The following is a 27,804-nucleotide window of genomic DNA, read 5'->3' on the forward strand; positions in this document are numbered from 1 at the left end:
CAGGGTGCTGCGTAGGATTTCAGGAGAGGGAGGGGCTTTTCGGTTGCTCAATATGGCTGCGCCCTGTGGAGAACAACAAGTGTAGAAGGTAATAAAACGTATTCAATGCATTTACCTCAGTGTTGTTTTACGCCGTGACAAATATTGTAGTCTAAAATCTCTACTTTGTTGGTACAGATTTGAATTAAAATAAATAATTCCCCGCAAAATCCTTGATGAACTAATCGAGTTTGTCAGTACAGTATTAGCTACTGGTAACAGTTAACATTAGCTAGCCTACTAGCTAGCCTAGCTATAGTTAGCTAACATTTTGGGGCAGCGTTCAATCAAGTTTGTGCCGTAACGTCAGCTGCCTTTCATTAGCTAATTCTTCTCGATTCATTGCAATATTTCTTTAGTATGTTGCAATGGTAATAATTTAGAAATATGTTGACACAAGTAGTGTGGCGGCTACTCAACTCCCCCCAACCAATGTAACTAACGTTAGCTAGCAAGCTAGGATTCACAGTTGGCTAACTAACCACACGCGCTCACTTCCACCAGGCAGGCACCACTGATCACGAATTTGGCAATTGGCATTCTTTCTGTTGTAGCTAAACATTACATAAAAAGGCAGACTTGGCATAATAACAATTATTGACAGTAACTAGATGGTGGTCAATGGTCATATGATGTAAGTTATGTTCCTATTAATATTCTTGATGTGTATCTAACTGCACAGCTGTATGAATTATTGGATTTTTAGCTTGACCACATTTTCTTTGGTGTCCACAGTGCCTGCCGTGGCCACCCCATTACGACAGCACAGCAGGTTGCTGGCTGGCTTTATCTTGAGAGGGGGGACAGTCTCATAGGCATCTGCCTTCCAGCAGCACCATGGCAAAGGAGCAGCCGAATGTGAGCGACCTCCTCCCGCTCCTGGAGTCGTCTGATCTGCATGAACTGGATCAGATTAAAAGTGTCCTCAATGACCACCTCAGCACAGGTCAGAAATCACAATTCAGCATTATCCTCCCTCTCCCTACTAGTCACTCCACCATGACATGCTGAGGTTACTACATACAAGTAGGGAGAGAATAGGTCAGTGTTTGCATGGTCCTCTGTAGGTCTCAAACTCTAGGTGACATTCTGCCTTCTCTGGTGCTGAGCGATAATTTTTATTTATTCTGGATTCTTATTAGCTGCTGCCAAGGCAGCACTTGACTGTCCGAACTGTGTAATGTAGTAGGGAGTTGTAGTTACCAACAGGCCAATATTCTATGTAGTTTAGCGCGGTAATTAACTACAATGACCATAATCCATTTTGCGCCTACTTGTCGGGTCTGTGTGTTTCTTTTACACCTGCTACGGAAGAGACAGAAGAATGCGCAATAGAGGGAGGGACAGAGAGCGGTTGCTTCGCAAGGTATCTCTACCTAAAAATAAAACAGGCCCTCAGTGTCTGGTCTGAAGCGTGAAGTCAAGTGCTCTGCTGGTCGGCTACTGCGTAGCAACCTAGCAGTGCCAAAAGCCCTGGTCTGCCTTAGAAAGCATATGTACATTACGATCGCCAGAATGGTAAAAAAAGTAGTAATCTATGGCCATTTTGGGCTCTAAAATTAGTTTATTATGAAGTTTGATCTCCTCTGTGAATTATTAAGTTATTAAGTTTGCGACAAATCAAGATATTTCATTAAATAGTGATCAATTCTGACTACTACATTTGTCATCACACAGGACCATGTGCTGAGACAGACCAATCACAGGCCGGCAGGCTACGAGGAAGCTTGCGCCCTCATGCCATAGACATTAAGGTTGACTCTCTCAGGCAGGATGAAACTGACTACATCGACCATGATCCTTTGATAATTACAGCCACTTTCACCATGATCCTTAGCAGGGGTTTTTTGGGGGTGGGGGTGCCATTCAGCCCAATAAAACAAATGTAATATACACAACAGCTGAAATATTATATTCCAGTAAAGTAATGTGAATAAATGATTTTACATTTACATTTTTAGTCATTTAGCAGACGCTCTTATCCAGAGCGACTTACAGTTAGTGAATACATATTTTTTTTATACTGGCCCCCCGTGGGAATCGAACCCACAACCCTGGCGTTGCAAACGCCATGCTCTATCAACTGAGCTACATCCCTGCCGGCCATTCCCTCCCCTACCCTGGACAACGCTGGGCCAATTGTGCGCCGCCCATGAGTCTCCCGGTCGCGGCCAGCTGCGACAGAGCCTGGATTCGAACCAGGATCACTAGTGGCACAGTTAGCACTGCGATGCAGTGCCTTAGACCACTGAGCCACTCAGGAGCGCAAGTGATGAGCAGTAATGGTCAGTCACTGCCATCATGTGACTTTTATTAATTGTTTTGTTCTGTGTTACAGCATTCAACCCACTTAATGCATAGTGCATTTAATGTTTAAAAAAAGAATCGAAACTGAAATTGAAAACTGACTACAAAAGCATTCATCGCTAGCACTAGCCTTCTCCCAGCAGTTTCCAGCGGTTAGCTTTGCCCACGACTGGCTCATATGAACTACGATCCCGACAGTGTTAACGTTTAGAAATGTCAGTAATCATCGCTTACAATACGGCTTTTGAAACATATGGTCCTTATCTTTCATCAGCGAGATATAAAAAATATACACTTACTGAAGCAGTTTAGCACAGATCCATACAGCTATGGGTGCCACCATCCAACGAAACTACAATTCTGCTACTTGCCGAGTTATGCTTACACGCCTCTGTCTTCCGTCTGTTTTCCGTAAACAAGCACTGTAACATGGATAGATGGCCGTGTGGGAACACTTACCCTATAAAGGTGTGTATAAATTTAACCTTAAGAATATATATTTCTCACATATATGAAAGATAAGGTCCTTATGTTTCCAAAACCGTACAGCAAGCGATGCGTGTTAAAGTTCAGACCGAGCATCGGGGCTCTTAACAAAACTCCCCCGTACAGGAGATACCTTTGTCCAATGACTTATGTGTAATGTAATGGAACTGAGAGTCATGATCAAGGGCTGGGTCCTCTGTAGCTCAGTTGGTAGAACATGGTGCTTGCAACGCCAGGATGGTGGGTTCGATTCCCGGGACCACCCATACTTAAAATATATGCACGCATGACTGTCACTTTGGATAAAAGCGTCTGCTAAATGGCATATATTATTAGCAAAGAATGAACAAATAAACCAACATCTAATGTATTGGCAGGATCTCCCTCTATGTCCTTGACATTGTCTCCAGAGCCATATATTGAGATAAATAAATACATGGCTATTATACATATAATCAATTCAAAATACATGGCTCTGGTTGTCTCTAGTCATCAACATGCTACATACATTGAATGGTTGATTCTTCCCTTGTGTTTGACAGAGCGAGGGTCTGTGCTGCTCAATGGCCTTGTGGATTACTACCTTGACACCAGCTCTCCACAGGCTATACTCATCCTCTGCTCTGTCAGGGAGCCTCATGACAAGGTGAGCACTGTAGGGTAAAGTTGCCCCTAGGCTCTGATCTTGGGTCAGTTTAGCATTTTCCCCCACTAATAGTTAGAATAAGGGGGAGGGGAAGTTGATCTCTGATCTGTACTTATGGGAATCTTCACCCGTAGCACCAATTGAGTTGCCTGGTCCCAGATCGGTGTGCTGTCTTGCCAACTCCTATGATCATTGGCACGAGTTGGCAGGACACCACAAACAGAACTGGGACCAGGCTACCAATCCAGAATCTGTGGATAAAGTGTGGTTTACCACAGGGATCTCAAAACATAACATTGTGCTCTGAAGAATTGGATCCTGGCTGTCTCACCACACATCTTAAACAGAATAATTTATTCATTGACAATATCGCATGGAAGCCATTGTTGACAACATGTTGAATTCCACGAGCAATCATTGAGTGCACACCATAGCAAAATGTTTTCCAGCGGAAAAAATACTTTCTTATTGGACAAGTTTAGGTTAGTCCCACTATTTAGTCCCTTTTCCCCCCCTCCTGTTTGGTTCCTAGTGAATACACCTTTGCACTGGATATGTTAAACCTGTCTGTTGTCCCGCAGCACCTCCTGGACAAGCTGAACGAGTGCATGGCCAAGCCGGCCTGTCGGCTGCCCACCCTAACCCTCCTGGGGCACGTCATCCGCAAGCAGCCCCCCTGGATGCACAAGATAACCCGCTTCCCTCTGCTCACCGCCTTACTCAAATGCCTTAAGGTACGTCAGTCAGCGCCTTGGTCATAAGTAGTGCACTATATAGGGCACAGGAGGTTTGTGGCACCTTAATTGGGGAGGACGGTCTCGTGGTAACGGCTGGCGCAGAATCAGTGGAATGGTATCAAATACATCAAAAACATGGTTTCCGTATGTTTGATACCGTTTGCTCCGTTCCAGCCATTATTACGAGCCGTCCTCCCCTCAGCAGCCTCCACTGTTATAGGGAATAGGGTGCAATGTGGGACACAGCCATTGACTTTGCACTCTCTTTTTTTGCACTTTCTAGACTGACTCTGATGTGGTGGTGCTGATAACTGGAGTCCTGGTGTTGATCACACTGCTACCCATGATACCCCATGCTGGGAAGCAGCACATATACGACTTCTTTGACATCTTTGGCCGACTGTCGTCCTGGAGCCTGAAAAACCCAGGTGGTTTAACGTAGATCAGTGTTGCCCACATAGAAACACAATTACTAGAAAGGGCGTAACCCATCAGACCACAGCAATTTGACACAGCAAATCACACTTCTGGGACTACCAACCGTTTCACCTATTTGATCTATTCCACCACTAGATTCAGCTATTCATGGTTTTTGATGATTAGTTGACCAATTGAATCAGGTGTGTTAGTAATGGGATAGATGAGATGAGCGAAATGGCTGGAGGTTGGAGGAACACCCTAAGATCAAACCCATAACCTGTCCCATGGGAATGAAAATGAATGGGAAGGAGGGGACAGTAGCTATCTGAGTACTATCTGATATAGGATTTTCCCTTCATTAAATGTGTGGTGAATTGTAGGTCACAGCCACACTATTCAGTAGTACTACTACTAGAGAAACCATGCTCATCTAGCTACAGGACAGGATCTATTTCCTTGGAATCTCCTTTGGTAATTTCCTTGGAATTGTGAAATGTTGCATAACCCCCTGTTCTCGCCCCACAACCCACCCTGTGGACCATAGGGCATGTGCACGGGGTATATCTGATCCACCTCCATGCCAGTGTGTACTCCCTCTTCCACCGGCTCTACGGCATGTACCCCTGCAACTTTGTCTCCTACCTGCGCTCCCACTACAGTATGAAGGAGAATGTGGACACCTTTGAGGAAGTGGTGAAGGTATTTTGTATTTGTATTTATTATGGATCACCACACTTCTTGGTGTCCAGCAAAATGAAGGCAGTTCATACAATCTTTTGAAACATTACAATACATTCACAGATTTCATAACACACTGTGTGCCCTCAGGCCCCTACTCCACCACTACCACATATCTACAGTACAAAATCCATGTGTACTCGTGTGTGTCTGCATGTGTCTGCGTCTATGTTTGTGTTGCTTCACAGTCCCCGCTGTTCCATAAGGTGTTTTTTATGGGGTTTTTTTAAATCTAATTTTACTACTTGCATCAGTTACCTGATGTGGAATAGAGTTCCATGTAGTCATGGCTGTATGTAGTACTGTGCGCCTCCCATAGTCTGTTCGGGACTGTGAAGAGACCTCTGGTGGCATGTCTTGTGGGGTATGCAGGTGAGTACAACAGGACACGCCATACTCACCCCATGCTAGAGTCTGTGCACTACATAAATGTATGTTGTGTGAAGAGATGTCTCATGATCATCTGTCTCACCAATTTGCTCGTTTCTTAGCCGATGTTGGAGCACGTGCGGATACATCCCGAATTGGTCACTGGAACCAACGACTATGAGCTGGACCCCTCCAGGTAAGCACTCAGAAAGTAGGATTCCCAAATGGCACCCTATTCCCTATATAGTGCACTACTTTTGACCAGAGCCCGGGCCCTGGTCAAAAGTAGTGCTCTATATAGGGAATAGGGTGCCATTTGACACAACCAAAGACTCTTTCAACTAGTAAGGTCTGACCCGACAACAGCCAAGTTTACACTAATAATAAGGGGTCCTATCAAACCCCTTGGCCAGGTGGAAGAGGTTTGAGATCCACGACATTGTGATTGAATGTGCAAAAGTGTCCCTGGACCCCAAGGAAGCGTCCTGTGAGGAGGGTTACTCCAGCATGCCAGACCACGTCTTCATCCACCATCACCCCCACCTGCGGTCCGGTCTCGACTACACTGCCAGCCCCTACACCGACTTCCTCAGCAGCTTCGGTAAGAGCTCCGACACATTCACTTTGATTCAACACAATCCCAATAAAATATTACCAATGTAGCACAGCTCTCTCCTTAGCCTGGTCCCAGGTCTGTTTGTGCCAAACATGTTTGGCATGACAAGGAGTTGACATGATGGCACAAACCGAATTGGGACCAGGCTACTCCGTCGTTGCTGTATTTTGTTGGAAAGTCATTTGTGATAGAGTACTGCAGTTACAGGCTAGAACAGCAGTTTGGCGATATACCACTTGGTTACTTAGTTGTAAGCCACACTTAACTTTTGTATTTTTCTACCACACAGTGTCAATGTTACTTCAGGGGGGCGAAAGAGGTTTTGAGCTGTTCATCAGCGTGCCTGTATTTACAGGTTGTGTGTGTGTTAATATTCGAGGTGCATATTTTTCCCCCACACAGGTAGCTCTGCCTCTACCCCCTTATCGGTTGGCCGACCACCTCTCTCCTTGTCCTTAACCCAGCTATCAGGGACCCAGTCCTCCCTCTGCAGTCCCCACACCTCTTTCCATCAGGTGGGTCACCATTCTCCAAGCAAAAACACCCATTAGCGAGATTACATTGAAAACCTTTGGTAAATCTAAAGCTCTGAACAAAAATATAAACGCAACATGCAACAATTTCAAAGATTTTACTGTTGTTACAGTTCATATGAGGAAATCAGCCAATTGAAATAAATTCATTAGGCCCTAATCTATGGATTTCACATGACTGGGAATACAGATATGCATCTGTTGGTCACAGATACCATAAAAGAAAATAGGCCTCAGGATCTCGTCACGGTATTTTTGTGCATTCAAATTCCCATTGCTAAAATGCAATTGTGTTCGTTGTCTGTAGTTTATGGCTGCCCATACCATAACCCCACCGCCACCATGGGGCACTCTGGGTCTGCGGTTGTGAGGCCGTTTGGATGTACTTCCAAAATTCTCTAAAATGACATTGGAGGCGGCTTATGGTAGAGAAATTAACATTGAATTCTCTGGCAACAGCTCTGGTGGATATTCCTGCAGTCAGCATGCCAATTGCACGCTCCCTCAAAACTTGAGACATCTGTGGCATTGTCTTGTGTGACAACTGCACATTTTAGAGTGGCCTTTTATTGTCCTCAGCACAATGTGAACCTGTGTAATGATCATGCTGTTTAATCAGCTTCTTGATATGCCACACCTGTCAGGTGGATGGATTATCTTGGCAAAGGAGAAATGGTCACTAACAGGGATGTAAACAAATGTATCCACAATTTGAGAGAAATAAGCTTTTTGTGCATATGGAACATTTCTGTGATCTTTTTTTTTTCAGCTCATGAAACATGGGACCAGCACTTTACATGATGCGTTCATATTTTTGTTCAGTGTACCAAGCATATAACATAAAACACTGAAGTTCCCACTGTGAAAAATAAAGTTATTCTACACAATTGTATTCTATTCTGTATTCCCATTGATTGTGATTCACGTAAATTCTCGAGACACATGGCCCTCTTGTCCCTGTGCCCGTGTTTCCAGAACCAACACTGTGAAGTTTACCCTGCTGGGAATAAAGTGTCGATGTGGAGTCCGTCCTCGGAGTGTGGAATGACCACACCTCCCACCTCGAGGGGCATCTCCCCTGCCAATGTCCCAGAGCTATCCCAAAGTGCCTCCCATGCCCCCAGCCGAACAGCCAGCACATCAGGTCATTTTTGTTCATTTTTTTATGTTATGATTTGACTTTTGTTTTTGCTGGTCAAATACCAGCTGGGGAAAACATATGAAGATCTAGTGAAAGTTAAGACGGGAGAAGAAAGAACAGTTGGTTTACTTTCCGGTGCTACGAAGAGTGTTTTGATGGACTGTCATAAGAACTTTTCACTCAGTTGTGTGTTCTTGTTTCATCACAGGTGGGAAATGTCTCAGTCCTGCCCTGACTCTCTCCAATGAGTTTGAGCATGTTTGTTCAGCCCCCAACACAACCAACCAGGTATATACTGTAGCACACAATTCTTACTACCAGAATCTCTGTACCAGAACCCCTAAGCACTACTCCTAGAAGTTAATTACCGAAGATGTTCTTCAATTATTTAATTGGCCAGTACAGATCATAGCAACGCAGTACAGATCATAGCTATGAAAAGGGAAGTATCTGCAGAGCCAGAGTGTACACTGACCACAAGCAGAGCTGAAATGCCATCTTCGGCAGAAGTGGCAAACTGAACTAAACTGAACTCTCTCTAAAAGTCACGCAAACGAAGCCGTCACTCCACCCGCAGAGTAGAGTTGGTTTGCTCCAGACTGTGTTGACTGTATTTATGTTAAGGTTGTACCGAGTGCTGTTTGTGCGCTGGTTGTGTGTGTGTGTGTGTGTGTGTGTTTGAAGCCACTGGTCCATCTGTAGGACTTTTCATCAGCTGAATTTGTATCTGTCCCGACAGCTGAAGCAGAAACCGAGCGGAGAGGCGGATAGAGGCAACCCTGAGGTCATCAGCAAAGGTCAGCGGCTTTGCTCATCTCCGAAGAGGAGCAGATTTCGCTCTGTCATGATTCATTGCAGGCCCCGTGTAGCTCAGTTGGTAGAGCGTGGCGCTTGTAACGCCAGGGTTGTGGGTTCGTTTCCCATGGGGGGCCAGTATGAAAATGTATGCACTCACTAACTGTAAGTCGCTCTGGATAAGAGCGTCTGCTAAAATGACAATTTTTTTTTTTTTTTATTGCTTTTAATAGGGCGAATGTTAGCCCTTTACACTCGTACCAATATACGGGTTGAAAATGGCAGATTTGGACACCGATAAGCACCTAAATTGGAATGCAGTGGCTGTACAGTAACATGCTATACATGACGTCAGAGCTCAGTGGCAGTACAGTAACATGCTATACATGACGTCAGAGCTCAGTGGCAGTACAGTAACATGCTATACATGACGTCAGAGCTCAGTGGCAGTACAGTAACATGCTATACATGACGTCAGAGCTCAGTGGCAGTACAGTAACATGCTATACATGACGTCAGAGCTCAGTGGCAGTACAGTAACATGCTATACATGACGTCAGAGCTCAGTGGCAGTACAGTAACATGCTATACATGACGTCAGAGCTCAGGGTCTCCGTTCTGAACTTGAGCACCCCTCCCACTAATTGGGCAACTTTTGCAACTTTTTTGTTGTCTGAGTGAGGTAAATGCTGTAAATTACGAGGTCTTGATGTATTTTGAAAAGTAAGAAAGTAAGGTGAACTGTTGTGTCCTCACTTTCAGTCTAATAATTTTACCATAATCTCCAAACTGTTCCCTTTTAATTGCTACAATGGTTATGCATATGCTTTTCATATTTCTTCTGTAAGAAACATTTAAATGTAGCCCTATCCATATAGGCCAATTCCCACGAGTGTAAGGAGTTAAGAACAAATGTCCTCTTCTTATGAACGATCGTTCACTAGACCAGATTTCTTGCCTATTTATTAGGGCTGGCAATTGCTAGGGACCTCATGATACGATATTATCACAATACTTAAGTGCCGATACGATGTGTATTGGGATTCGATACTGCACTTTTTTAAATTTTTTATTAATTACTTTTTTTGTTACAAACATATTGCTCACAATATGTCTTCTGCAAAGAGATTAGAGAGAGCATGAGAAAATGAGTTTTGATCACTCGGAAATAAGTGTTGTAAACATGTTGGCTCACTATTTAAAACGATGTAGAACAAGCTATAGGATGAAGAATACTGGAGCACTAGCTAATGCTACCTACAGTAGCTAAACATTTGTTATTATATATTAAGTTGGAGTCAAATATCAATTTAATATTGTCAAAATGATATTTCCCCCCCCCCATCGCTACTATTTATTGCCTAACATTACTTGTTAGTTCTGTTGACGTCGCCAAAGTACCTTTCCTCCCCCAATTTTTTGGCTTTTTGCGGTGTAAAGAAAGGCATGACCTGAGACCACTATAGAATAGAGGTGGTGTTGACGGGACCTGGGTTGAAATGGTATTAACAGAACCTGGGTTGAAATAGTATTGGTTGTCTTTCGAATAATTTTTGTTTGATTGAGCCTTTCTAGAGTACCCAGATGGTCGGGGTTTGCACTTTTGCTACCTATTCCATTAGTTCCATTGAGGCAAGTTCAATGTAGCGCAGCTGAAGTATTTGAAAGAAAACAAATTCTATTTGAACCCAGGTCTGGTGCTAAGCACTCTCTATGCTCTGTCTTTGTCAGGTGCTGCTGGTGAGAGCGTGAAGACCATGTCGTTGACCGAGCTGTCGGACTTCATCAAAGAGCAGAATCTGGACAGTCAGAGGATGGAGAAGGAACGAGACGAGGGTGAACGGTTTTTCCCAATTCATGAAATGGTGTATGGTGAAGTTGCCCCTACCACTTGTCTTTGGTCAGTTATGCATTTTCCCCACTAGTGGTTAAGGTTAGGATTGTGGGAGGGGAAGCTGATCCTTGATCTGTACCTAAGGGAAACATCACACCAGAGCTCATTAAATCCCCCCCAAACCTACTACGGTATTAATATCTTCCCATGAAAACCACTTGTGTTCAGTCAGTCGGTGTGAAAGCATTGATTTGTTCCATACGCTCTTCTCCCTGGTCAGATGCCATCACAGAGGAGCTCCTGAAGTTGACTGAGCAGAAGCACCAGGCAGCGGTGGGGGGGGCAGACCGCTCATTCTACAGCACTACAGAGACACTGACTGGGCCTCAGGAGAAGGAGCTGCTCCTCACCGCCTCCAACCAGAGCCTAAACAAGGAGGCTCAGCGCCTGGACTCCACACCCGACAAGAGCGAGTGCTCGGCGGGGGGAGGAGACCAGCAGCTCCCCTGGTCCTTCCGGCCGTGCTTCACCCCCATCGACAACCTGCTGACCGGCTTTAGCTCTTCTCGGAGCCCCTACGGGGCCGAGGAGGAGGGGGGCTCCGGTCTGGCCAAGTATGGCCCGTTCTCCTCCCCCAGTACCTTCAGGGACCCTGCGAACCCCGTCTACGAGCCTCTGTTTGAGCTGGCCCTGCCCAGGGCCGCTTCTCTGTTTGTGGGGAGGAAGACATCGGTGGCACTGGCACAGAGGGCAGCTGGCGACGGGGGGGAGAGGAACGCGAGCAGGGGGGAGGAGGAAGGGGACGAGATGGCGGCAATGTCCCCGCTGGAGGTCCTGGATCGCCTGATTCAGCACGGCAACGAGGCCTACGACAAAGTGCTCAAGAGGTGAGAGGTCATACATGGCTGGCTGAGTGTGTTTTGCTACTCTGTCCGTATGGACAACGGACCCTTTATGGAAGTCTGGGCGGGCAGGCCAATTCCTACCATAGAATAGTACTCCATCCATGTTAATGCTCTCATGTGAGTTCACGATTCACTGGTAGTGGGTTTGTCTGTACATTGCTATGAAGTGCTCATGACTTGGCTGTGTGGTGTGCCGTACTGTACTTAACAGCCATGTCTGTTATTGCCCCTTCATTGTGATCTCTCCTCACACTCCTCTGTACTGTGTGTGTGTGTTATAGATTGCCCATGCCAAACACGTCAGTGGATTGGACACACTTTGGAGGTAAACAACAGAGTATGAAAGCGAAAAGGTATTGCAAAATATATTGCCACTACGCTATGCTGGGGAAGAGGACGAGACCTCTATCGTTTTTTCCTGTCTGCGCGCTCCATCCTACCACATCCATCTCTCTATATTTCGGTTTATGTGTCTTTTTTCTAGCAGGTTCCTACCTGTATCTTTGTTTGAAAAGCTACATATCAGCTGTAAAATATGCAGTAGGGTGTGGTTGACCCTAAATGCTGATCTTGGGTCAGTTTTGGATTTAACCCACTAATGGTTAAGGTTAGGATTGGGAAAGGGGGAGCTGATCATAGATCTGTACCTAGGGGAACTTCCATGAGTGTGTGGCTCAACCTGTCCTTCTGTTTCTGTCCTCCAATCACTCCAGTCTAATATTAATTAGATTGACCTATTCAATCCAATGGAATTTGGCTTACTATGTTTATCACAATCTGAGAGCCACTGTATCTCATGGTTTCTTGCCCTTTGCTATGGAGTCAAAAGTTCAAGGTTTTTTTGAGACAATCTATGCATGCAGTGCTAAGGTTAATGCTTAAAATCTATGCAATATACAGTACCATTTTGTTTTGATATATACTGAACAAAGTTATAACACAACATTCAACTAATTTGAATTACATTTCATATAGGAAAATCAGTCAATTGAAATAAATAAATTAGGCCCTAATCTATGGATTTGACATGACTGGGCAGGGGCACACCCACTGGGGAGCCAGGCCCAGCCAATCCAAATGAGTTCTTCCCCACAAAAAGGGCTTTATTACAGATAGAAATACTCCTCAATTTCATCGGCTGTCCGGGTGGCTGGTCTCCACCGATCCCGCAGGTGAAGAAGCCGGATGTGGAGGTCCTGGTCTGGTGTGGTTGTGAGGCCGGTTGGACGTACTGCCAAATTCTCTAAAACGACGTTGGAGGCGGCTTATGGTAGAGAAATTAGCATTAAATTCTCTGGCAACAGCTCTGGTGGACATTCCTGCAGTCAGCATGCCAATTGCACGCTCCCTCCAAAACGTTTGACATCTGTGGCATTATGTTGTGTGGCAAAACTGCACATTTTAGAGTGGCCTTTTATTGTCCCCAGCACAAGGTGCACCTGTGTAATGATCATGCTGTTTAATCAGCTTCTTGATATGCCACACCTGTCAGGTGGTTGGATTATCTTGGCAAAGGAGAAATGCTCACTAACTCAGATGTAAACCAATTTCTGCACAAAAGTTGAAAGAAATAAGGTTTTTGTGCGTATGGAACATTTCGGGGATGTTTTATTTAAGCTCATGAAACATGGGACCAACACTTTACATGTTGTTTTATATTTTTGTTCAGTATAATTGTAATAGTTTTAGATACCACAGTACTAGTATCTAGTTTTCTGTGGAGATGAATAACATGGTCTTGAAGAAATGAGTTAGTAAACAGTCAAACATTTTTGCTCCTCTGTCCTCTCGACAGGCACCACGCCGCTGGATGAGCTGAACACGCTGCGCAGTCAGGTGCTGCTGCTCCACAACCAGCTCCTGTACGAGCGCTACAAGAGAGAGCAGCACGCCATTCGCAACCGCCGCCTGCTCCGCCGCATCATCAACGCCACTGCCATGGAAGAGCAAAACAACTCAATGGTTAATTTAAAAACCTTGCACTCCGTACCCAGTCAGAAGCCATTAAATCCCGAATAGAACATAACTTATTTTTGCATGTTGTTTACCAGGGTCGTATTCATTAGTGCACCGCGTAGCAAAATGTTTTGCAACGGAAAAAGACAAACGACCACTCCATATTGGACAAGTTCATATTGGTGCCTAATGAACATGAGTATGCGGTTCCTTAGGTTGATGTGGGAGCGGTGGTTGACATCTTTTTATTAATTTTTTTTCATGGCCTGCTTGTTTTTGTATCTCATTAATTGGTTGTTTTACTGTAAAGTGTGTTGTGATTTTAAATGCAGATGTTTGATTTGGTTGCAGAAGGCCCAGCTGAAGCTGCAGGACGTGGAGATCCAGTCTCTGCAGGCCAGCCTGGCGGAGGAGCAGCAGCGCTACAGGCGCCTGAAGGAGGACGGAGACACTGAGACGGCCTGCCTCCACAGTCAATTCCAACAGCTACAACAGGGCCACGACCAGTACCTAACCAAGGCTCAGAAGCTGCAGGTACACATGTGCACACACACACACACATATAGTACACAGTATCACTTTGACACATGAGTGAATGTAATATTTAACCAACCGTATTTTTATGAATCAACCGCCTTATAACCAGGACTTGCATCTTTTCAGGAGAGGGTCTGTATATGTTTTTACTAATGTCCAGGGGCCTCATTTATAACCGAAGCATACATTTTACACTAAATATCTACGTGCGCAATTTCTGAAAAAACTGTGCACGCTCAAAAATATTGATTTATAAACTTGCCGTGTACACATGTTTCCCGTTATAAATCAGACCTGTCGTAAAACTGTGCAAGCGTGAACGAGCATTATAACTCTGCCTGAAAAACGCACATCATTCACCTTTTATGGTGACAATAACTCCCTGTATATGCCTTCTATGGAAGTATTGGAATTGGGCCAAAACAGTATCTAAAGGATAGCCATGGCAAACTTGATCAAATGTATTTGGAGGTGTTGGCAGAATGTTTTCTTTTGCAGGACATTTGATGTTTCCATTTCTGAAAGACAAAAACAATTAATTGCAAATTGTTGTGGACCAGTTAACAGATTGTTTGAATTCAATAATGTTTTGCATTTACTTTTTCCCGAACCTAAATATGCTGCCCTGCCTGCGAATTCTGAAACATTGTTTACTTGGAAAACAATGAAAACTACAGTAGACCTACTTACAGTGGTAGCCTACACACTTCAATGCAAACGATCAACTGTCTGTTCACCTGTTACATTCTGCTGTATGTTATAAAGCGCGCTCCCTTTCGGATGCATACAGCAACAACTTGAAATTATAATAGCCTATCTAATAGGCCCAATTAAATGAGAGATGGGACGAATGGTAGCCTATCCTAACTTGTTGTAGGCCTAAAGGCTATTTTGCGAGTGAGGAATTTATTCTGTCATGGAAATGAAATAAATAATAGGAAATAGATGCCGATTTCTAATTATTTTAAAATGCTAAGATAAACTAAATCTATCAACTTTTTCTACATTTTGTTGTGTTAAAGCCTGAATTTAAAATAGATTAAATTCAGATTTTTTTGTCACTGGCCTACACACAAATACCCCATAATGTAAAAGTGGAATTATGTTTTTAGGAATGTTCACTACTTAAAATAAAAATGAAAAGTGGAAATGTCTTGAGTCAATAAGTATTCAGCCCCTTTGTTATGGCAAGCCTAAATAAGTTCATAATAAAATGTGATTAACAAGTCACGTAATAAGTTGCATGGACTCACTGTGTGCAATAACTGTTGAACATGCTTTTTGAATAACTACCTCATCTCTGTACCCCACATAAACAATTATCTGTAAGGTCCCTCAGTCGAGCAGTGAATTTGAAACACAGATTCAACCACAAAGACCGGGGAGGTTTTCCAATGCCTCGCAAAGAAGGGCACCTATTGGTAAATACAATTTTTAAAAAGCAGTCATTGAACATCCCTTTGAGCATGGTGAAGTTATTAATTACACTTTGGATGGTGTATCAATACACCTAGTCACTAAAAAGATACAGGTGTCCTTCCTAACTCAGTTGCCGGAGAGGAAGAAAACCGCTCAGGGATTTCACCATGAGGCCAATGGTGACGTTAAAACAGTTACAGAGTTTAATGGCTTTGATAGGAGACTTATGATTGATCAACAACATTGTAGTTACTCCACAATACTAACCTAATTGACAGTGAAAAGAAGGAATCCTGGCCTTCTGAGTGGCGCAGCGGTCTAAGGCACTGTGTCACTACAGCCTGGGGTTCGATCCCAGGCTGTGTCACAACCGGCCGTGACCGGGAGACCCATAGGGCGGCGCACAATTGGCCCAGCGTCGTCCGGGTTAGGGGAGGGTTTGGCTTGGGGGGGCTTTACTTGGCTCATCGCGCTCTAGTGATTCCTTGTGGCGGGCCGGGCGCCTGCAGGCTGACTTAGGTCGTTAGTTGAACAGTGTTTCCTCCGACACACTGGTGCAGCTGGCTTCCGGGTTAAGCGAGTGGGTGTTAAGAAGCACGGCTTGGCGAGTCATGTTTCGGAGGACGCATGACTCAACCTCGCCGAGCCCGTTGGGGAGTTGCAGCGATGAGACGATTGTAATCACGAAATAAAAAAATTAAAAATAATAATGGAATCCTGTACAGAATATGCATCATGTTTGCAACAAGGCACTAAAGTAATACTACCAAAAATGTGGTAAAGCAATTCACAATTTTGTCCTGAATACAAAGTATTGTTTGGGGCAAATCCAATACAACACATTACCGAGTACCACTTTTAAGTTTTTTCAAGCATAGTGGTGGCTGCATCGTGTTATGGGTATGCTTGTAATCGTTAAAGACTGGGGAAATTTTCAGGATAAAAATAAACTGAATCGAGCTAAGCACAGCCAAAATTCTAGACGATAACCTGGTTTAGTGTGCTTTCTACCAGACACTGGGATTTGAAGTCACCTTTCAGCAGGACAATAACCTAAAACACAAGGCCAAATCTACTCTGGAGTTGCTTACCAAGAAGACAGTAAATGTTCCTGAGTGGCGAGTTACAGTTTTGACTTAAATCTACTTGAAAATGTATGGCAAGACCTGACATTTTTTGTCTAGCAATGATCAATAACCAATTTGACAGAGCTTGAAGAATTTTGAAAAGAATAATGGGTAAATGTTGCACAATCCAGCTGTGGAAAGCGCTTAGAGACTCACAGCTGTAATCGCTGACAAAGGTGCTTCTACAAAGTATTGAGTCAGGGGTGTGAATACTTATGTAAATGAGAATTCTGTATTTCATTTTCAATACATTGGCAAAAATGTATAAAAACATGTTTTCACTTTGTCATTATGGGTTATTGTGCTTAGATGGGTGAGAGATCAATTTAATCAATTTGGAATTCAGGCTGTAACAACAAAATGTGGAATGAGTCAAGGGGTGTGAATACTACACTGCTCAAAAAAATTAAGGGAACACTTAAACAACACAATGTAACTCCAAGTCAATCACACTTCTGTGAAATCAAACTGTCCACTTAGGAAGCAACACTGATTGACAATACATTTCACATGCTGTTGTGCAAATGGAATAGACAACAGGTGGAAATTATAGGCAATTAGCAAGACACCCCCAATAAAGGAGTGGTTCTGCAGGTGGTGACCACTGTTGTGCAAATGGAATAGACAACAGGTCCTGCCCGTTCCCCAGACCTGAATCCAATTGAGCACATCTGGGACATCATGTCTCGCTCCATCCACCAACGCCACGTTGCACCACAGACTGTCCAGGAGTTGGTGGATGCTTTAGTCCAGGTCTAGGAGGAGATCCCTCAGGAGACCATCCGCCACCTCATCAGGAGCATGCCCAGGTGTTGTAGGGAGGTCATACAGGCACGTGGAGGCTACACACACTACTGAGCCTCATTTTGACTTGTTTTAAGGACATTACATCAATGTTGGATCAGCCTGTAGTGTGGTTTTCCACTTTAATTTTGAGGGTGACTACAAATCCAGACCTCCATGGGTTGATAAATTTGATTTCCATTGATATTTTTTGTGTGATTTTGTTGTCAGCACATTCAACTATGTAAAGAAAAAAGTATTTAATAAGATTATTTAATTCATTCAGATCTAGGATGTTATTTTAGTGTTCCCTTTATTTTTTTGAGCAGTGTATATGCCTGTGATCAAAATCAGCACAGGGTAGGCATACAGTGAGTATTTGATCCCCTGCTGATTTTGTACGTTTGCCCACTGACAAAGACATGATCAGTCTATAATTTTAATGATACGTTTATTTGAACAGTGAGAGACAGAATAACACCAAAAAATCCAGGAAAACGCATGTCAAAAATGTTATAAATTTGATTTGCATTTGCATGAGGGAAATAAGTATTTGACCCCCTCTCAATCAGAAAGGTTTCTGGCTCCCAGGTGACTTTTTTACAGGTAGCGAGCTGAGATTAGGAGCACACTCTTAAAGGGAGTGCCCTAATCTCAGTTTGTTACCTGTATAAAAGACACCTGTCCACAGAAGCAATCAATCAATCAGCTTCCAAACTCTCCACCATGGCCAAGACCAAAGAGCTCTCCAAGGATGTCAGGGACAAGATTGTAGACCTACACAAGGCTGGAATGGGCTACAAGACCATCGCCAAGCAGCTTGGTGAAAGGTGACAACAGTTGGTGCGATTATTTGCAAATGGAAGAAACACAAAATAACTGTCAATCTCCCTCGGCCTGGGGCTCCATGCAAGATCTCACCTCGTGGAGTTGCAATGATCATGAGAACGGTGAGGAATCAGCCCAGAACTACACGGGAGGATCTTGTCAATGATCTCAAGGCAGCTGGGACCATAGTCACCAAGAAAACAATTGGTAACACACTAAGACGTGAAGGACTGAAATCCTGCAGCGCCCGCAAGGTCCCCCTGCTCAAGAAAGCACATATACAGGGCCGTCTGAAGTTTGCCAATGAACATCTGAATGATTCAGAGGAGAACTGGGTGAAAGTGTTGTGGTCAGATGAGACCAAAATGGAGCTCTTTGGCATCAACTCAACTCGCCGTGTTTGGAGGAGGAGGCATATAACCCCAAGAACACCATCCCCACCGTCAAACATGGAGGTGGAAACATTATGCTTTGGGGGTGTTTTTCTGCTAAGGGGACAGGACAACTTCACTGCATCAAAGGGACGATGGACGGGGCCATGTACCATCAAATCTTGGGTGAGAACCTCCTTCCCTCAGCCAGGGCATTGAAAATGGGTTGTTGATGGGTATTCCAGCATGACAATGACCCAAAACACATGGCCAAGGCAACAAAGGAGTGGCTCAAGAAGAAGCACATTAAGGTCCTGGAGTGGCCTAGCCAGTCTCCAGACCTTAATCCCATAGAAAATCTGTGAAGGGAGCTGAACGTTCGAGTTGCCAAACGTCAGGCTCGAAACCTTAATGACTTGGAGAAGATCTGCAAAGAGGAGTGGGACAAAATCCCTCCTGAGATGTGTGCAAACCTGGTGGTCAACTACAAGAAACGTCTGATCTGTGTGATTGCCAACAAGGGTTTTGCCACAAAGTACTAAGTCATGTTTTGCAGATGGGTCAAATACTTATTTCCCTCATTTGACGCGCTATGACGCTGTTGACACTCGCGGCCCATCTGTTTGTTCTCAGTCACTAATTCCAGTGTGTTCACGGGCGTAATTGAGCTTGAGTGGCATCATACAGTGCATTCGGAAAGTATTCAGACCCTTCACTTTTTCCACATTTTGTTACGTTACAGCCTTATTCTAAAATTGATTAAATTAATTGTTTTCCTCATTAATCTACACACAATACCCCATTATGACAAAGCGAAAACCGGTTGTTAGAAATGTTTGCAAATTTATAAAAATTTACTTAAGTATTCAGACCTTTTGGTATGAGACTCGAAATTGAGCTCAGGTGCATCCTGTTTCCATTGATCATCCTTGAGATGTTTCTACAACTTGATTGGAGTCCACCTGTGGTAAATTCAATTGATTGGACATGATTTCGAAAGGCACACACCTGTCTATATAAGGTTCCACAGTTGACAGTGCATGTCAGAGCAAAAACCAAGCCATGAGGTCGAAGGAATTGTCCTTAGAGCTCCGATACAGGGTTGTGTCGGTGAAGCATGGTTGTTGTAGCATCATGCTGTGGGGATGTTTTTCAGCGGCAGGGACTGGGAGACTAGTCAGGATCAAGGGGAAGATGAACGGAGCAATGTACAGAGAGATCCTTGATGAAAACCTGCTCCAGAGCACTCAAGACCTCAACCTGGGCTAAAGGTTCACCTTCCAACAGGACAACGACCCTAAGCACACAGCCAAGACAACGCAGGAGTGGCTTCAGGACAGGTCTCTGAATGTCCTTGAGTGGCCCAGCCAGAGTCCAAACCCAATCAAACATCTCTGGAGAGACCTGGATATAGCTGTGCAGCGACACTCCCCATCCAATTTGACAGAGCTTGAGAGGATCTGCGGAGAAGAATGGGAGAACCTCCCCAAATACAGGTGTGCCAAGCTTGTAGCGTCATACCCAAGAAGACTCGAGGCTGTAATCGCTGCCAAAGGTGCTTCAACAAAGTGCTGAGTAAAGGGTCTGAATACTTATGTAAATGTAGTAGTTTTATTTTTGGTATTAATATACATTTGCAAAAATGTCTAAACCTGTTTTTTCTTTGTCATTATGGGGTATTGTGTGTACATTGAGGAGGGAAAAAACAATTTAATCCATTTTATAAGGCTGTAATGTAACAAAATGTGAAGAAAGTCAAGGGGTCTGAATACTTTCCGAATGCACTGTATATTCCCCATTTGCACAAGGCTACTACTATCCTACTTTTGCTTTTGCCTTCTTGCAATGCAATACTTGAACCATTAGAAACTGTGTGCGCATGGTCTAAAGTTTGTGGGACGATTCTCACGTCAATTTCAGTTTTTATGAATGCCAACTTTTGCGTGAACTGGCACACGCATGTTTTGGTGCATATTTTGTGCGTACGCAACATTTATAAATGAGGCCCCAGGTACTGACTTCTGATTTTGTCTACAGAGTGAGCTACAGGAATGCCAAAGCAACATGGGAGAGCTGGAGTCTGAGCTTCAGAAAGCCAACAACGAGGCATACAACACTGGACACCAGCTCACCCAACTGTCCCTCAAGGTGAGATTACCAACACATAACTATTGCCATTATTACGCATATTAAACTACCAGTCATTTCATATCTCTGTTTATTTCGTAGTCCTCAAAGAGAAAAGAGATTATCTTAAAGCTAGAGGAAAGGTAGTTATAGGCTAGTCGAGCAAAATAAAAAAACATTCTATTGGTCAGTGTATTTCAACAAACAAAACAAAAAAAGTAATATGCTCCCCCAAAATCTTTCCTTTTCTCTTCCCCTGTTCAGCTCACCAACAGTGAGAACCTCCAGCAGCAGATGTACCTGTTGAACAAACAGCTTCTGTTGCTGGGAGAGACCAACAAGCTGGCAATACAGGAGGTGCAACGTCTGGGACCGGAGAGCAGCAAGGTAGAGGTCACCCCCCCCCCCCCCCCCCCCCCATATTCAATACCAAGTAGACCGGGGCCACAAACAACCCAAAGCGCAGTGTTTCCCCAATGCTGGTCCTGGGGACCCAAAGGGGTGCACATTTTTTGTCTTTGCCGTAGCACTTATATTCAACTCGTCAAGCCTAGTTGAATCATGTGTGTAAATCTGAAACTATTGGATAAGCATACTATGGTAGTAACTCCCACTTACCCTCTGAAAGGTGAGGTGGAATTATTTTTGCCATATTGCTTATGCCTACCCAAACATTTAAGATCTACACAAGTGGCTAAGCGTTGTTTCTGGACCGGACCCAAACTCTTCATATCAACGATCATATCACTTGTATCCCTCTTTATAACGGTTTCTTGACACATTTATCTTTTGGCCAAGTCAGCTCTTGTACCATAGACCAGTGTTTCCCAATCCTTGTCCTGGGGACCAAAAGGGGTGCACATTTTAGTTTTTGTCCTAGCACTAACAAAACTGATTCAAATAATGAAAGACTTGATGATGAGTTGATTAATTGAATCAAGTGTGTTAGTGCTAGGTCAAAAAGTAAGATGTGACCGACCGGCTCGATTCGGTCTTATGTAGCAAAATTTGAAATGGTGTTTTTTACATTGGATAAAAGTAGAGACTCAGAGCTAGAAAATGGTATATCATACACTACAGTTAAGGAACAATGGGAAAGTAATTCTGCTTTGAAAGTTGATAAACCTGTAACCTCACTTTTGAGAAAATGACCCTTGAATGTTTTGGTACACCCACTGGAGAGCTCTTCTTTGTCTACACCCATTCAGCATTGTTCATACCCTCTTAAGCTTTAGCCCCACCCATCTCTTTAAGGATTCACATGTGAGGCCATGTACTAAACAACCAAAGATTTCAAGACTAAAGGCTGGTTTATACTATGGGTGTGTTTGTAAATTTAATTTGGAGTATCAGAGTGTGCTCAGAGTGCGCTCTGGGCGTTCGTAAACTCAGAGCGTTGTCAGATTGTTCATTCGTAAATTCAGAGCGGTTCGCTCTCGGAGCAATCAGAGTGCACACCTGACACTGTGGCTGAGGAGTAGGGTTGATCCGAGCGTTCTGGCCTAACAGCAGTCAAGCTAACTGGCTAAAGTTGACTAGCTTGCTAGCTACTTCCAGACACAAATGAGAGAACAGCTCACTGACCATTTTGCTTGCCCTAGCAGAGCTGGTTAGGCTGTTTCTATGTTATCCAGAGCGTTGGTGACTGCAACTGCTGCTGGCAATAATTTAATTACGTGTTTTTTGCCAACGTTTACTGACACCAGCCATATTCAACGTGTGTTGAGCGTTCGTAAATCTGTCAGTTATTCTGCGCTCTGGCACACTCAGACGAGAGTGCTCTGAAATCGGAGTAGATAGCCAGAGTGAATTTACCAGCTACGTCTATCGACAGTTGTCGCAGTGACATCATGAACATTCTATTGAAATGGTTACATGCATAGAGGAGTCTTTTTTTGTTTTGACATGTAGCTAGCTAGCTAGCTCGCTAGACAATGAACCATAATCCTTACTACACAATAATATTACTACACAGATCATACACGTAATGTTAGCTAGTGAGCCAGCCAAAATTAGAAACGTATATCTAAAAATGTAGCTAGCTAGATTATCTTACCCGTATACATAGATGGACGCTTCTCCCTCTCTGTCATGGATGCCATGCTTGCCCTTAGTTTGAAGATGTAATCCGGAGACAGGTGTTTTCTCCATCTCTTTAGCTATCATACTCGTAATTCCACTGATTTCAAAACTCGGTCCTCCCAGAAATTGGAGAGCAATACTCATGCAGTTCTACTAGGTGATATCTTTTAAAAAAAGCTGCGTTAGAAAGGATTACCTACACATACTAACCAGCTCATGTTATAGACAGAAGAGTGCTACATGGCAGACCAATCCGAACTCATCTCTCGGCATGTCCAGCCCACTCATTATCTCAGCCAATCAAGGCTAGCGAGAAGGTTGCTGTCTTTTTCCGTGGCTAAACCAACTAATCTCGTAGTTTAACAATTGTATTCTTATTTACAGATGGCATACAAGTATGTTATTAAGGCACATGAAAGTTCACGTTAGAGAAGGCATTTCTGTCAAAAAACGCATTTTGATTTTTTAAAAAAGTTTACGTTCAAGTGGCTCTCCTGTGAAGTAGTGACGCGCGACATACACCTAGTTTCCTGAAACGAGTCACAAATGTGCACCCCTTTGGGTCCCCATTTCCTGGTCCTGTGCGTGCGTTGCTGCAGGAGCTGCGGATGCTGCAGTCAACCATGGGCAAGGAGCAGGAGCGTCTGCGTCAGAGCATGGTGCAGCAGAGACAGGGATTGGAGGCGGCCCAGCAGCGCATCGGAGACCTGGAGGCCCAGCTGGCGAAGAAGGACCACCTCATTCTGGAGCAGAAGAAGTTCCTGGAGGAAGTCAAAGGCCAGACCAAGTAAGGGCCCAACTCCACTCCACATTATGTATTAATTATTTTTCAGAGATTGAATTTAGAGTGGGGGCTAGATTTGAGAGGGGAGAACAGGTAGGAAATGGTGGGGAGGCTGGATTCAACCGACATCAGCTACGTGCTTGGTTCCTGTACTCAACTCTTATTATTCAATCATTCCACAATGGATGGACTGTATCGTGTAGTCTTTCACCCCTGTGAACTTTTACATTTTAAAGGTGTGTCTGTCTGTGTGTCACCCCAGGGGCCAGCTGCAGGCGTCGGAGAGCAGGTACCTGGCCCTGCGACGGGTCACCCAGGTGCTGCAGACGGAGATGCTGCAGCTCTACAGCCAGCTGGATGCCGAGATGCTGACCACCAACCAGAGTCTCTCAGAGTCTGACGCCATCGAGCCCTCCAGCGCTCCTCCTCCCGGCACCTCCAGGTGAGACCCAGCACCTCCTTTGATCCCTTTCTCACAGTGTGAGGGATGGCTCCAGCTCCCACAGTGTGGAGATAACACCCAAGGGACTTCAAAGTATAGTTACGCAATATAGACAAAATGCTGCTGGTGGTTTTTTTGTACAATAAATGTCCTCTCTCTGGGACAGAGTTAAATTATATAACCATGCCAAGTGCTACTAGCAGGATATGTTCTTTTAGCTGGGCTATACCCAGTGCAGTGCAATTTGAATTTATTTGAGCCATCTCATCATTACTACACTCCAGAAATACAGTACTATTGAAACCAACGCAGTCAGGATTAGGGGTGTGAACGCGTTAAACTAAATTGGGATCCTTAATATTAAGAAGAATTGATATCACAGTGCAGCTGGCTCGCCTGCTCTTTCTCTTAGCTAATGATGCGAGTGTGTGTTCAATCTTCGGTCTGCTGCGTGTAGAATATTCCAGCCTATTTCTTGATGATAGGCCCTGCTTTACTGAAGTTGCGAGCCATTGCAAGCCAAGAAATTGCGATGCCCCTCCCCCCTCTCTCCGTCCCTCACTAGCTTGCTATGAAAGATGCAAGTGTTTGTGTTCTCAGAAGTACGCCAACTAATCAGTCTCCTCCGTGCCAAAAATACTGAATCTTAGGAGTCGATTCCTAGGGGCAGATGTTATCTTTCTACAAAATGGCTTTCTTTTTTAGGAGAGCATGGCCTGCAGCAGGCGGTTTAAGATTATGTGATGGACGTTAGTCCCCGCTTCAGAAGCGGCATTCCTTTACTGACAAGTAAAATGCCCGTTAAGTGGTGCTTCGAAACTTATCTCCAGAGAAGGTTTTGTTTCGGCATTTAAAAAGTTGTAGTGTACCCTTGGACAAACAAACATGCCGTAGCCGAGGTGCTTTCAAGGTTTATATGACTGCGGTAGATGTAACTTAATTGCCTGGCCATAGTGGATATACATAAGTAATAGGACCATTATTCTGCATTGTAAGTTGATGTCTATTTTTATTTTTCTTATTGTTTTAACAGAAAACCGATACATGGCTGTTTAAACGTTTAGCAAAATTGTCAATTTGTCACATTCCTAGTCAGGATAACGGAGAGGATATTAGCCTGTACATAAATTAAAAGTAGGGACTATGGACTAATCCCAGAGAGATACAGCTCTTGAACAGAATGTGTTGATTCATCTAGTGAAGCTGAAGACCAATGTAAAAAGATGAACAATAGTGTGTCTCTGTGTGTTTGCTAGGCCAAATGGCAGCAGTAGCAGAACTGTGCCAACTGCTCAGGGCAGCGCTGACCGAGGCACCCAAGCGTGGCCGCCTGGCAACGGAAGCACTTTACCCCCCGGGGGTGGCGCTCAGTCCACCACCACGGTGACCCTCAACGGCAGTCTGCAACAGCCCCCTCTCCTGTCAGAGATGTCCCCGACCCACCTGGCCGCCTCTCCACTTTCCTTCTCCCCGGTTGACACCCCCTTAACTGTGGGCTCCTACCCCAGTGCCAAGAGCTTCCTAGGTATGCACACCCGAGAGCTGTTCCGCAACAAAAGCGAGAGCCAGTGTGACGGGGATGAAGGCACCCAGCTCAGTAGTCTCTCTCAGGGCCTGGTCGCCAGTGAGGAGAGCAGCGAGTCGACAGAGAACGTCCAGTCCAGCCCATTTCCTCCTCCCGCCACAGGCACCCCCCCTCATTCCCATCCTGCTCCTCCATCACAGGGCTCTGCTCAGTCTGCTCTGGCCCAGGAGCCACCCCCGTCAGACAGCCAGCAGCTTAGGGCCCACCACGGGCAGGGGGCAAGGCCTAGGGCCAGCGCTGCCGCTGCCGCCCGCCAGAGGAGGAAGGACCTGCGGATCATGGACTACAATGAAACACAGCATGAGCACATCTGACGACGAGAGAGGGAGGGGCGGGGCAACAGCTGCTGATGAGCTGCCACTGTAACAACACACGTAAGGAAATATCTCTAAATGCAGTGTTATTTTCCCTGTGGTTGGCAGCGTTTAGGTTCTTACAAAAGCTCTATTGTAAAAACAAGAATAAAAAAAATTACAAAAATAATCCCTAAGCAAGGGACAATGAGCAAATTAATGTTATTCAACTTTGCCCTTCTAATTAGCTTTTGAATGTATTCCATTAGGGTGAGCAAGAGTGAACAAAAAGTATTCAACAGTGAACCTAACATGGATTCCTAATGGCAAGTCCTATCACACGGAATTGGTCTGTTGGGTGTGTAAATCTATATCTTGAGGCTACATCGGTCTGTGTGAGCTTTGTGTGAGGTAAAACGAGCAAGAATCTTTTATGTTAGATGTTTTAATAAGCTATTTATTTATGGTTTCGGCACACCCCAATCTAGAATGGCCTGAACGTTTCTGTCGGGTTCGGAGGGTCCTACTCACAAGTGCAATACTTTTCTCAAATGACACTTCAGGCCAATGGATTCATGTTGTTTTTTTGCTGCTTGGTCAAAGGCCTCACAGCCTCAGCTTTTCATAACACTTCCTGAGTTGTTCCATCACATTTCCCTCCCCAAAACACTGAGTGCTTCTTGTTTAACATATATAGTTCTACAAATAGGTACTTCAGTTATTGCAATAATCAGTTGATATCATTGAAGAAATGATACAACCAGGTAAAGAGAAGCTTAAAAAGGATCAAGTAACTATATTTTATTTTGTCTTGTTGATAAAATGGGCATGATCCCACCATCCAATGAAGTTTTACAGCAATAATGCATCTTGCCTAGGTTCAAGCTAAATCTCTAGCTCAGGTCTAGGTTGTTAGTATGTGTTCCTGCAGTAACACCCTGGACCAGAGCTAGTTAATTCTTATACATTCTCTTGTTCTGTGTGCCACTTTGCATCCATCTTGCTTTTTGGGGGTTTATTGATCAAGTTGATGTGGATCACTGCATTATTTTGTCTAGGCTAGAGGCCTGAGAGGACTGTGTTCTTTTGGATATTCAGTGCCTTGATGGCTGCACACAACTGCCAGAACTACAGTAGTGGGACTCTGATGGCACTCTTGATGTCTTGGCATTGAAACTATGCCAGGTAAATATCCCTCTTCATAGAGGTCCTTCCTCACCCAATGCCTTTAAAGTGAATCAGGGGTCATATTGGAGTTCTAAACATGGACCTATTGTGAATTGGTTTCTGTTGCCATATCATTGTCAATCGTCTAGGATGACGATCATTCTTTTTCCATCATTTTTCCATCCCCTACTCAGGTTAAGGGCTTGCAAGCTAGTCAGTTAAGTTGCATATCCAATGAAATCAGTATTACCCATCTCCAGCTGTTATCCTCAAAGCATGGTCTCTGTCCAAGATCCTGGTGTCCATTCAAGTGTTCCTTTTTTCCCCACATCTTTTGTTATCAAGCATGTAAATCAATGTTAAACACCATCGGAATAAGGAAACTATTGTACGGTGAATCTGACAGTATGTTAAGACAGTTCTCATTACAAATGTTCTGATAAAAAAAAAGAAATTGTTAACTGAACAATATAAATCAATAAAAATATTTTGCATTGTCGCTTGTTCTTTTCATTTTGCCAAAGCACACAAACATTGTTACATGGTAATGTACCAAGATTTGGTTCTGGGTGCCGAGATTATAGTTATGGGCGGCAGGTAGCTTAGTGGGTAAGAGCGTTGTGCCAGTAACCTAAAGGTCGCTGGTTCTAATCCCCGAGCAGACTAGGTGAAAAATCTGTCGATGTGCCCTTGAGCAAGGCACTTAACCCAAATTGCTCCTGTAAGTCGCTCTGGAT

At 44.2% G+C, this 27,804-nt stretch overlaps 1 protein-coding gene across 1 annotated transcript; it reads left to right on the top strand.

Annotated features, from left to right (window-relative positions):
* On the top strand, window positions 1–27,566 carry tsc1a (TSC complex subunit 1a). Its single transcript, XM_084177016.1, has 22 exons — window positions 1–88; window positions 775–985; window positions 3,375–3,478; window positions 4,060–4,212; window positions 4,499–4,643; window positions 5,180–5,334; window positions 5,865–5,938; window positions 6,156–6,343; window positions 6,761–6,873; window positions 7,867–8,035; window positions 8,241–8,320; window positions 8,772–8,829; window positions 10,559–10,663; window positions 10,942–11,548; window positions 11,848–11,891; window positions 13,362–13,528; window positions 13,874–14,056; window positions 20,625–20,735; window positions 20,979–21,101; window positions 23,396–23,583; window positions 23,843–24,022; window positions 25,279–27,566. The coding sequence occupies exons 2-22, from the start codon at window positions 877–879 to the stop codon at window positions 25,919–25,921; spliced, it is 3,699 nt and encodes a 1,232-aa protein (XP_084033142.1). The 5' UTR covers window positions 1–88; window positions 775–876; the 3' UTR covers window positions 25,922–27,566.
* The last annotated feature ends 238 nt before the right edge of the window (window positions 27,567–27,804 follow it).

This window comes from Coregonus lavaretus, assembly GCF_964263955.1.
Source record: "Coregonus lavaretus genome assembly, chromosome: 14".
Lineage (NCBI taxonomy): Eukaryota > Metazoa > Chordata > Actinopteri > Salmoniformes > Salmonidae > Coregonus > Coregonus lavaretus.